The following is an 11,265-nucleotide window of genomic DNA, read 5'->3' as shown; positions in this document are numbered from 1 at the left end:
AGCAGCCAGAGACCCTGGGTGAGCCCTTGGGCCAGACCTCCAGCCCAGCGCAGCCCCCCACGCCCCGCTGCCCGCGCCTCCCTCCACCTCCCCCGCCCCTTCCTCCTCCTAGGACAGGACCGGAGAAGCCACTGTGGCCACCGGGAGGGTCCCTGCCCCCCCAGCTCTCACTGGTCACCCCCAAGAATCCTCAAGGTGGCCGGGGTCCCCACCAGGCCTGGCGGGACCAGGATGCTGCCCCCACTCCTCCCCCCCGGCCTCACCCAACGCCCCCTCCCACCCTAACACCCAGTCTGACTGGAGACGGCCGGATGCCGGCTGACCCTGGGCCCGAGGCGGGCAGTGGCTGGCCAGGCCTCCTCATGTCTTGCCTGAAGGGCCCCCATGTCATCCTCAAGATGGAGGCCATGAAGATCGTACACCCTGAGAAGTTCCCTGAGCTGCAGGCGGCCGCCCCCTGCTTCCCACCTGCACCCCGGCCCACCCCAGCTCTGGCACCCAAGCGTGCCTGGCCCTCAGACACGGAGATCATCGTCAACCAGGCATGTGGGGGGGACATGCCTGCCTTGGAAGGGGCGCCTCGTACCCCGCCCCTGCCACGGAGGCCCCGCAAGGGCAGCGCGGAGCTGGGCTTCCCCCGCGTGGCGCCCGTGGACGAGGTCATCGTGAATCAGTACGTGATGCGGCCCAGCCCGGCGGCCTCGGGGGCCACTGCGATGGCGGCACCGGCTGCAGGTGAGCCCCTGGAGTGCCCCACCTGCGGGCACACGTACAACGTCACCCAGCGGCGGCCCCGCGTGCTGTCCTGCCTGCATTCCGTGTGTGAGCAGTGCTTGCAGATCCTCTACGAGTCCTGCCCCAAGTACAAGTTCATCTCCTGCCCCACCTGCCGCCGCGAGACTGTGCTCTTCACTGACTACGGCCTGGCCGCGCTGGCCGTCAACACGTCCATCCTGAGCCGCCTGCCACCCGAGGCGCTGACTGCCCCGTCTGGTGGCCAGTGGGGGGGTGAGCCCGAGGGCAGCTGCTACCAGACCTTCCGGCAGTACTGTGGGGCTGCGTGCACCTGCCATGTGCGGAACCCGCTGTCGGCCTGCTCCATCATGTAGTGCCCGCCCGCCCGTCCGCCCCTGCCCGCCGGTCCTCACGCACCGCTGCTTCAGGGACCTGGCCCTGCCCTGTTCCCTTTCGACCCCTCACTCATCACAGCTTCTGGCCCCCACCCATGTGGCATTGTCGCTGCAACCAACTTTGCCATTAAAACTCTGCCAAAGTTTGCACCTCGTCGCTGGCCTGAAGCCTGCTCCTGTGGCCTGCGCCCAGGCCTGGGCCAGGGTGGGTGCCAAGGACTGCAGCCCGGACAGAGCTGCCAGAGGGAGGCCCAGCACTGCTAGGATCAGTCTGCTTGGCTCTCTGGCCAGGCTGGGCCGGGCCTGGCTGGGCCTGGCTGTGCACGCATGTGTGTGTCTACATGCACGTTCGTATGAGCGCCCCACACATCTGTGCAGAGCCAGCTGCCTGCATGCATCGGGCAGGACTGTGGACAGGTGTACAGGATGGGCCCAGCTGGGCAAAGGGAAGATGTTTCTTGTGCATGGGCCACCGGACGTGGTGGGGGACAGCTCAGTACCTCTGGCTCTTGGCATCCACCTGACCCTCTGGAGTGTGGGAATGACCTTTGGGCTGGGACAAAGGCTGGCCAAGATCACAGCAGGGTACAAGGACCTGGGAGCCTCCTGTCAGGCACTCAGAGGACCTGGCTTGGAGAGGGAACCTTTGCAGGGGTGGGGCTGGGGAGAAAGGGTCAAGGTGAGGACAACAGTGGGGAGTGGAAGGTACAGTAGCTGCTGCTGTTTATTGAGCGCCATTTCCCGGACCAGGTACAGTGCTCAGCCTGCCACCACTAAGCCCTGAGGTGGTGCTGTGACCGTCCTTCAGATAAAGGCCCCAGGCTCAGTGAGCAGAGGTCGCAGGCAGTCAGGCGCCTCATCTCAGTACTCCAGCTCCAAGGTCTGGCTGGGCCTTGAACCCTGCAGCTCGGGGCCATGTGCCGGACCCCCAGGCGCTTGGGCCATTTGAGGGCTGGGCTTGCACAGCAAAGGCCCCTCCCCTCGGCTGCCCTAGCCTTCAGGGAACTCACGCTGGCCCTTACCTGGGGCACGGGGCGGCCCCCACCCTCGGTCCCGCTCGGCCCCGCCATCTCCTAGGAGTCTCCCTTTGCAGACAGTCTAGGAAGCGGCGGGGGAGGCAGCTCAGGGTCAGTATGGTGCCTGTCCACTGAGAAGTGCTCACGGCCTGGTCACAGACCCTGTCCAGCACCGTCCTTGGGCACCAGTGGTTACTGTCCGGGCAGCAGGCCGGTTTCAAGTCTCTGGATGGGTCAAGGGCTGAACACAGGCCCCTGGGTGGCCCTGGGCCCCCGTCTCGGGTCTTGATTAAATGCCAGCGCCTGGTCAACCTTGGGCTTTTCAGCCTGGTCATTGGGACTCAGGGCCAGGTGTTTCTCAGGGCAAGACCCGTGGCACCAAGGCTCCAGGACACGGCCGTTCTGGGCCTCCAGGCCCGGTGGTGCCAAGTGGCAGATGTGACGGGTCCTGCTCAGTGGCCCGAGCGGTCCAGCAGCATGAAGAGCAGCCCCAGCAGCACGAGCGGTGTGAAGGTGAGCAGCAGCCCCAGGAGCTCGAGGCCCAGCAGGCCCAGCAGCCCCAGGCGGCGGGCACAGGGTCCCCGTTCCCGTAGGGCCCAGAGCCGGGTGCCCAGGCAGGGCGGGCAGGGCAGGAAGGGCAGGCAGCCTCGGCCGCCCACGGGCCCCGCCAGGAAGCGCAGCTGGTAGTGGTGCTCCAGGGAGGCCCAGGGCCCGGGGCCACGGCGAGGCGGTGTGGGAGGTGTGGGGGGCGGGGGGCGCTGGGGCCCATCGGCCAGCAGCAGCTCCTCCTGCAGCCGGCAGATCTCCCACTCAAGCATGGGCGTCTTCTGGCGACACAGTGGGCAGCGCACACGGCCCAGGTCAGCACTGGGGGCCGTGTCCAGCAGGCGGTGCAGGCAGCCGGAGCACAGGCCGTGGCCACAGTTCAGCTGGGCCAGGCGGTGCTCACCGGGCCCATAGGGCTCTGTGCAGATGGGACACTCCTCTTCCCGCTGGCCTCCCTGCTCCTCATCCTCATTCTCCCCTGTGGGCCTAGCACAGGGTGGGGCTGTGGCTGTGGCCCCGAGCAGGGGTTCACTGTCCAGGGTCCCAGCACCCTCTGGGCTCCCGAGGGCCTGGCTGTCTAGCCCTTCATCTGCCAGCGCTTGGCGCAGTGGGTCCAGGCGCTCAGGGCCCAGGGAGGCAGAAGGCGGACTGGGCAGCCCAGAGCTGAGGTCAGCGGGGCCATGAGTAGGGGCTCTAGGACAGGAGTCAGGATGAGTGGGCCGGGACTCCAGGGTGGTGATGGGGGTGGGCGGGGCTGTGAAGCTCAGTGGCCCCTGGGGCCGTGGCAAGTCTGGTACTGACCTGGCAGCAGCCACTGCCTCCTCGGGGCTCCTCGCACCCACTGAAAGTAAACTTCTCCTGGGCCCCGGCACCTGTGCCAGCTCGGCGCCGCTCCTGGGCCCACAGGAGCAGTCCCCACCAGGTCCAGCCAAACCCGGATGCAGCCACCACCGCCGCTGCCGCCGCCGCCGCCCGGGTGTCAGCGCCTGACCTAGACAGACGGGCTCCAAGCTGAGGCAGTATGGGTAGGCAGCCAGCCCCGCTGTCCCAACAAGAATTCCCCTCCCAGGGGGCGGAGGCCTGCCCCTCCCTCCCCGTCCTGGCCACGCCCCTCCTGGCCACTCCCCCTCCTTCCTGGGCCCTAGGCCGCTGCTCCCTGGGCTGGGGAAGGGTTGGCCAACACCAGCCAGGCTGGGTGACTCCCATGTCCTTCCTTTCCGGGGTCCTCTCCAGATGGTCCCCCATGCTTGGCCATCGAAGCCAGGGTAGAACTTGTACAAGGTGGGCAAGCAGCCGGCACCCACCATGTGAGAATCAGACACCGAAGTGTTGCATCAAAGGTGGCTGAGCACTGGCTCGCGAGCCCCCAGCAGGGGCGGGCTGTCCCCATCCCTAGGAGCTGTGGGCCCACCCACTATGTGAGGCAGGGCAACGGCACAAGAGCAGGTCAGAAGCAGCCACCCTGAGCCATCATTTATTGCTGAGGCTTTCGGGAACTGGGCGGGAGCAGCGTGTGCTGGCTGGGGGCTGCCGCCAGTCGCTTAGGGCCTCACGGCCTTAAAGCCTGAGCCCTGTGGGGCCCCAGATGGCACCAGGCACTTGATGGCTGACGTGGCACCGAGACGTGGCAGATGTGTCGCCCAGGGCAGAGGAGGGGACACTTGGCCCTCCAGACTTCTGCTGCCTTCACTCCTGACCCTGCACCTTGGACTCCTGTGCCACCTAGAAGCCAGTGTCTGGGAAAGCCTGGGTGTCCAGCAGGCTGCCGGGGCCTTCCTGGGTCGCTGTCACTGTGCAGCCCGGGGCGCCGCCCTGTCTAGGACCCAGGTCTGGGCCAGTAGGGAACAGGTAGCTGGAATCTGGGCAGGTGTGTGATGGGGGCTGGGCATGGGGCCCTGGGTCGACTGGAGTGTGGCTGTGCAGGGGAGTTGGCCATCCTCCCACCTGGGTCAGACAGGGCAGGAATGGCGACAGCCCCCGGCCACAGGGTAGCAGCCAGAGTGGCCGCAGCCAGCAGGACAGCTCTTCAGGCCCACGTCTCGGTCTGATAGCGCAGCGTGCGCTGGAGCCTGGCGAGGTAGGCGGCCGCCTCAGGGCCGGAGAGCCCGCCCTCCTCCCGGAAGATGGATGTCAGGGCCTCTGACACATCTGCCGGCATGTACTTGGCATTGCTGGACAAACATGACAGAGGAGGCTCAGTGAGGCCAGGACCCCCGGAAGGCAGGCTTCCGCCCCGCCCCGCGGTCCAGGCTCACCCTGCCAGGTAGAAGTAGGCGCCCCGGTGGTCCAGTAGCTCCCACACCAGAGGCCCGAGCTCCCGGAGCCGGTGCTGCACGTACACCTTCCGCTCCTGCGGGGCGGGGGTGCGGGGTGAGTCTGCGCCCGGCCCCCCTCCCGGTCTTGGTCTTCCGTGCACACCCACCTGATCGCGGGAGAAGGCTGTGACGAGACTCAGGCAGCCCCTCTCCTCCAGCTCCTTCCACTCGGCCTCCCAGTAGAAGTCCTGGTCTCGCTGGCGGCAGCCGAAGAACAGAAAGTTCTCTGGGGAGGCACAGGGTGGACCGGGGCCTGGACTCGCCTGCAAGGCACAGGCTGGCCGGCCCCGGCCCCACCCTGGACCCTGCTTGCTCACCAGTCCGACCCTGGGCCACTCGCTCCTGCACAGCTGCTCGGAAGGGGGCCACGCCAGTGCCAGGTCCCACCATTATTACAGGTGTGTCTGGTGCCTGTGGGAAGGTCAGGCCACCAGGCCGCACCCACAAGGGCACCTGGACGGGTCCTGTTGCAGGAGAGAGGTGGCATGAAGAGTCCTGGAAGACCAGGATCTTAGCCCAAGACTGGCCGTAGCATACATAGAAGATCGAAGGGCCTCGGTCCACCCCCCACCCCCGCTCCAGAGTAGCGGTCACCTTGCTCAGGGTCCAGGGACGCCAGCCAGGAGGAGCAGAGGCCGCGGCGTGGCTCCTTGAGGCGCGTCTGGTACTGTACCACAGCCATGAGGATCTGCAGCCTCGAGGGGCGAGCCTGGGGAGGGAAAGGTGGGTTGCCCTGTCCCACCTGGCCTCCTGCCTTGCCAACAGCCCACAGGCCCCGCCCACTCCACCGGGGGCAGTCCCAGGTGTAGGTGTGCCCCTGTGGCCCGGCCCCAGCAGACCCTCACCAGCAGGGAGGAGGCGATGGAAAAGGCCCGGGGTCGGATCGGGGGGATGAGGTCCAGCAGGTAGTCTGGGGGGATGGCTGCCGCCGTGTGCGGGAAGTCACACAGCACCTGCAGCGGGACAGCCTCAGGAAGGCTGCGGCCAGCACAGCCACAGGTGGCTCTGCGCGGAGCCCCGGCCCTGTCCGCCACCCAGCCCCCGGCCCGTGCACCTCCAGGGCAGTCCTGCGCGGCCGGCTGCAGTACTGGCTCAGCTCCTCCTGGCCCGCGGGGGAGCTCAGCTCCAGCAGCTTGTCCCGCTCCAGCTCGTGAGGGGACAGACAGGCCAGGAGCTCGAAGAAGGAGCGTCGAGGCACACTGGCGATGTCCAGGTACTGGGACACGAGGTGCCGCACAGAGCAGGGCTGGGGTAGCCGCTCGGGGCAGGACACATCTGCAGGGAGTGGGGGATGTGGGAGGGCCAAGCAGCCAGAGGACCCGGAGGTAAGGGCAACAGCGGGGGGTCCCACAGCTTACCTGGCTCTCGAGGCTGCAGCATGAAGCACTGGTCCGGGTCAAGGCCCAGCGCCTGGCAGAACTGCTGGACGTGGCTGGCTGCATTCTGGGGCAGGATTAGCACCACATCGCCAGCCGCAAAGCTGTGTGGGAAAGCCATGGAGGGTTTGGGAGGGACATGGGGGCTGGGTTGGCTGCAGTGGAAGGGAGCAAGTGTCTGAGATGGGCGTGTTCTTGGACGGAGAGGTCTCCCTGCCCCTGGCTGCTGTCTGTGCTCCGCCCTGCCAAGTGCTGCTCCTGCTTTGTGAGAGGACCTCTGAAGCTCAGACTGTGGCCGTGCCCTGTGCCCTCTACAGGTCCCCAGGATGCACCCCGCCACCTGCTGTGTCTCAGGCCCTCACTTGATCCCAGAGCCTGTGATGTCGAACTCGATCAGACGGACGTCCTGGAAGTGTGAGGGCCCGGTGACCCTCCGGTTGGTGACCATGCGTGCCAGGAAGGGCTGCAGCTCTGAAGGGGGGCTCTGAGGCTCTGTCCTGGCCCCACGCTGCTCCCCGGAGCACATCTCGGGGGCCTCCTGGAAGAACTGCAGGGCGAACTTGGAAGGCAAACTGTGGAGAGGGCGCTCCTGTCAGGCCATCCGTGGGCCAGGAGGCCAAGGGGCCGCCCTGCCACACCCGGCGCTGGACCGAGGCGCACACTCACGGGACTCCGGGGGGGATCACGTCGAGGCCGATGGGCATGGGGTGCAGTCCCAGCACCTTCTCCCACAGGGTGTGCAGCCAGGGGTCAATGGCGGCATCAGGCCTGGAGAGAGGGCATGCGGGCTGGTCTGGGGACACTGCTCAAGGCTGGGCCCCACGGGAGGGCGTGCCCTCCACTCACCCCAGCTCATGCTGGTCGTCGCCCAGGCACACGGGCAGCAGGGCGGTGCCCCCGAGCTGCAGCAGCCGTCGGTACAGCTTCTTGGCCACAAAGTTGAACCTGAGAGCGAGCGAGAGGCTGGGGCCCGGGGTGCGGGCTCGGGGGTGTGACAGATGGTCCTCCCAGGACACGAGCAGCGCCGGTGGCTCCCACTGCCCCCACCCCTGGGGGCTTCGTACAGAACAGAACCCATGAACAAGGGCCACCCTGTCACCATTTTCTGTCCTCTTCTCCAAAAGAAACATGGGCTTCCTCCCACCGCATCCGGCCTTGGAGGTGCGGGAACCCTGCGAGCCCCGCTCAGCCTGTGCTGGATAATTGGGGTTCCAGTGTCTCGGGACTTTAATGCCACAGGTAGCCTGAACACAAACCCCTCGGTCCTCCCCTGGGAACCATCCAGGCAACACTGACCTTGCTCAGGACACAGACACGTTGTCAAAACGTTGAAGAAAAAGCAGGAGCAGTTGCACTGTTGTGCCAGGGGATGGTGGCCTCGGGGGTGGTGGCCTTGGGGGTGGCAGCCTCGGGGGTGGCTCCCCGGGGCTGCGGGGGTCTTTCGTACCCACTGTGAGCTTGATAAGCCCAGACAGCTCACGAAATGCATTTTTATGACAGTGGAGAAAGGGCCGGTTGGGCCCACGTTGCTGTCATGCGTAGCACATAAGCACACGATGCTGGCCGGCCGCAGACCTCACCTCCTGGCCCCACTCTGCTGCTCTGCCCACCCCTGGGAGTCTCAGGCCTCGGACACAGGGCCAGGGCCATGGCCTTAAGCCTGTGGGAGCCCTGGGAGCTGGGTCGCCTGTCCCTCCACCAGGACACCTTGCACTCAACCCTGAAGACAGTCCTCACTGGCCATCGGCCTGCCTGTCCCTACTCACTTGGCATAAGAGGAGTCCCCCAGGCCCAGGACGGCGAAGTCCATCTGACAGAGAGAGGTCGACGGCAGGTTCTTCCGGAATATGAACCTCCAGAAGTTCTGCATGCAGAATAAGCCGAGTTAAGGGCGCTGCTCGGGCGCCAGGACCCCGGGTGGGCCCGGGAGGGCTGTGTTATTGAAACAAGACCATTTTTTAATTCCGTCACAATGGCAAGAAAACCCTGAAAAAGAAAGGTGCCCCAGGGCCACCACCATGGTGTCACTAGAGGGCTGTGGGCCAGGGCACACTACACTGGGGGTGGGGGAGGCAGGCCAGTGGGGTTGGAGCCCCTTCGCCGGGAAGGGTCCAGCTGCCGCTGCCCTCGGCTCCTCCCAGGCCAAAGGAAGTGCTGGCTCCTACGCAGGTCCCCCCGGGAGGGCTCCTCTTCCCTCGAGTCCCAGGTCCCCGGGACCCCTCAGTTCTCAGCCCCCTGCCGCCGGCTTGGGCTCCACAGCCACATCAACAGCTCTGGCCTATTCTGTCAGACCCAGCAGATCCTGTGTTCTGGTCTCACTTGGCAGAATTCTCTCTCCCCTGGGCCCCGAGCCACCATCAGGTTGCTGTGTGCTGGCTGAGGAACCACAGGCCTCCAGATGTGCTTCTAGAACACAGCTCCGCATTACCTTTGGCCCCACCCCACCTCCCTTCTGCTTCATGTCTCATCCGACAGTGAGGACCCAGGCGCTGCCCAGGCACAGTTCTGCCCGCTGGCCCGGACCGCCCCCGGCCTCCTCAAGGACTTCACTGCATTGGCCGCCACCGGGGACCGTGCGGCTCTGCTTCTCAAACAGTTTTTCCTGAAGCCTCTCGGCCACTGCCTCCTGGGCGCATCCGGGGAAAGGCCAGGCAAAGATCAAGCTCTCACGATGGCGTGTCTGAGCACGCCTCCACTGTCCCCTCACACTGACTGGGGAACTTGTGGGGCACTTAGATTGAAACTGCCTTAAGAATTCGAGTTGGTCCAGCTGGACGGTGTCTGCTGAGCCACTGTCCCTGTGTGCCCTGCTCTGCCCTCGACAGATGAAACCCTGCTGGGGTCTTTCCCCCTGGCTCTCCATGTCACCCCCACCCCAATCCTGGTCTTCAGCCCCTCTCTCCCCACTGTCTCTCCCACCAGCACTAAACTGGCCCCAGCCTCTCTCATCCTATGCCTCCTTTTTAACCCCCAGCCCCACATTCACTGCTAGAATCCTTTTTGAGTTGTTTAATGTACAGAGATTCCTAAAAGATCCTCTCCATTCCCCGCCTTGTTGATGGCCTGTTATCCAGCCTCTGAAACTGCTCTCCCAAGGTCAACAACAGTCCCTTCGCTGATTAAACCCCCAGACGCCTCTCAGGCCTTATCTTCACTTCTGTGCAGCTTTGAGCGCTGGAGACCTTCCTCTTGATAGCCACCTTCCTGTCCCTGATCGTGGACATGGTGCGTGCCCTTTTCTTGCTGCCAGGGCCGGTTTCCTGCCCCGTCACAGCTCGTCCTAGAGGGAGGGAGGAGCTTCCTTTCCCATGCCTCCTATTTTGGCCACTCCAACATCTGCCTCCACCCAGGATCCCCATCAGAGCTCTGGCCCTTCCACCCATCTCCACCTGGATGACTTCTAAGCACCTGGCTCTCCCTAGTCTATTTGTGTGTGTGGAACTACCATCCATCCCGGTATCCGAGCCTGAACCCCTGTCTTGATGCCTCTCGTTTTGATGTTTTTTATTCCATATCCCGTCGATTCTACCTTCTTAACATCTCTGGGGTGTGTCCACTTTGAGTCTCTTGCCTATGCTGTGCATCCCCGGGTACTGATCTTGCTCCCTTACGGCCCGTCCCCTGCAGACAAGAGGTGGTTTTGCTAGAATACGAATGCGATTGTCACTCCATAGGTCCCAGTGCCTCGCTGTGGCAGCTGGGCTTCTTTGGGACCAGACCTGGCTTCCTTCCCCTTCTTCCCTCCTACCCCAAGGCACTCTTTGACTCGGCCATCCTAAATGCTTTGTGCTCTCCCGAGAGGCTGCGCTGTTTTTCTCCTTTACACAGGCTGCTCCCAGTCTCTTGTTGCTTGGCTAGCCCCTACTTATAGAGGACTTGGCCTACACTCCTTCCAGAAAGCTCTCCATGAGTCTCTGGGTTGGGCTAGATAGCCCTTATCAACCTGGAACTTCCCCTGGCATCGTAGCTGCCTGTTAAACTTGTTGCTTTTGCTATGCTGTTAGCTCTGAAAGGGCAGAAATGTGGCTACTGGCTTCATAGCTTGATTCTCAGCGCTAGATCATGCTTGGAATAGAATGTGTGCTCAAAGGATGGTCAAAGAATGTTCCCTGAAGGTCGCAGTTTTGAAATACATGTAAGACCCAGACCAGGTTCACATGTAGCCATGGAAAAATACAGAAGGTTAAAATACTGGCCTGTTAAAGAGTTTATTAGGGAGGAAAACGATAGCCCCCAGCTCCACCCAAAGGTAGCCTCTCAAATCCATGGCTACCATGCCGATGTGGGGGGGGAGTGCGCAAGTATTTATTGTGCTTCTTGGACTCTCCAGGCAATGAAAGTGCGGTGAGGGTCAAGGGCAGGGATCTGAGCTCCTGAGCACAAAAAGCCACTTCAGGTCGGCCTTACCTTCATGTTGTCAGGGGGGTCTCCTTGGCCTGTGGTTGCACAAACAAATATCACCAGGGGCTCATTAATCAGATTCACCTCAACAAAAAGACACATGTGTAAGACCTCAAGCTGTAATGAGCAGGCGTCCTCCCCACAGCCTGGCCCCTCTCCTTCGCTCAGGGTGATAGGGTAAAGGGGAAAAGGGAGCACCCGCGAGCGGCTGGCCTGTCTTCTCTCTTGCCGGCTCCACCTCGCCCTCTCCTCCGCATGCTAAGGTGAGCAGCTGTTCCCAACTTTCCCGTCCCCTACATCCGCCGTAATGGAAGGGCCCGTTCTCAGACATAACGCGGCATCCCGGGGTCGAGGGCTCTGGGGGCCGGCTCCCCGGGCGGCTCGGTCTCTCCGCCGAGGTCAGGGAGCCCTCACCACGGGGTAGGAATCCAGGGCCTGCACGCGGCAGCCGAGGCGCCGGCGCCGGGCCTCGCGGCCCAGC

General features: G+C 64.1%; 3 protein-coding genes across 3 annotated transcripts in view; 1 reads left to right on the top strand and 2 right to left on the bottom strand.

Moving 5' to 3' along the window:
- The first annotated feature begins 6 nt into the window (after positions 1-6).
- Positions 7-1,283, top strand: RNF208 (ring finger protein 208). The gene has a single exon (XM_006918132.2). It carries the CDS (start codon positions 312-314, stop codon positions 1,107-1,109), a length of 798 nt encoding a protein of 265 aa, XP_006918194.1. The 5' UTR covers positions 7-311; the 3' UTR covers positions 1,110-1,283.
- Positions 1,284-1,824: 541 nt separating this feature from the next.
- Positions 1,825-3,671, bottom strand: LOC102895682 (the record flags this gene model as incomplete). Its single annotated transcript, XM_015594152.1, has 2 exons — positions 1,825-3,170; positions 3,494-3,671. Coding segments are annotated over 2 exons (750 nt in total), but the record flags the coding sequence as incomplete, so codon positions are not given.
- Positions 3,672-4,139: 468 nt separating this feature from the next.
- The window catches only part of NDOR1 (NADPH dependent diflavin oxidoreductase 1), a 7,334-nt gene continuing 208 nt past the window's right edge, over positions 4,140-11,265 (bottom strand). The window contains exons 2-15 of the mRNA XM_025051267.1: positions 11,199-11,262; positions 10,791-10,868; positions 8,150-8,247; positions 7,230-7,328; positions 7,050-7,151; positions 6,746-6,955; positions 6,366-6,487; positions 6,062-6,282; positions 5,853-5,960; positions 5,602-5,716; positions 5,325-5,471; positions 5,115-5,233; positions 4,948-5,042; positions 4,140-4,863 (exon numbers count right to left, since the gene is read on the bottom strand). Coding sequence (XP_024907035.1) covers positions 4,719-4,863; positions 4,948-5,042; positions 5,115-5,233; positions 5,325-5,471; positions 5,602-5,716; positions 5,853-5,960; positions 6,062-6,282; positions 6,366-6,487; positions 6,746-6,955; positions 7,050-7,151; positions 7,230-7,328; positions 8,150-8,247; positions 10,791-10,868; positions 11,199-11,262 — 1,723 coding nt within the window. The 3' untranslated portion in view covers positions 4,140-4,718. The remainder of the gene's footprint in view (positions 4,864-4,947; positions 5,043-5,114; positions 5,234-5,324; positions 5,472-5,601; positions 5,717-5,852; positions 5,961-6,061; positions 6,283-6,365; positions 6,488-6,745; positions 6,956-7,049; positions 7,152-7,229; positions 7,329-8,149; positions 8,248-10,790; positions 10,869-11,198; positions 11,263-11,265) is intronic.

This window comes from Pteropus alecto, unplaced genomic scaffold, assembly GCF_000325575.1.
Source record: "Pteropus alecto unplaced genomic scaffold, ASM32557v1 scaffold67, whole genome shotgun sequence".
In the NCBI taxonomy this organism is placed as follows: domain Eukaryota; kingdom Metazoa; phylum Chordata; class Mammalia; order Chiroptera; family Pteropodidae; genus Pteropus; species Pteropus alecto.
Note: the sequence above shows the minus strand (reverse complement) of the source record. Positions and strands in the feature narration are given on the sequence as shown.

Bases quoted from the DNA above. Each gene is read 5' to 3' on its own strand.
- RNF208 (XM_006918132.2), top strand. From the start codon at position 312: ATGCCGGCTGACCCTGGGCCCGAGGCGGGCAGTGGCTGGCCAGGCCTC.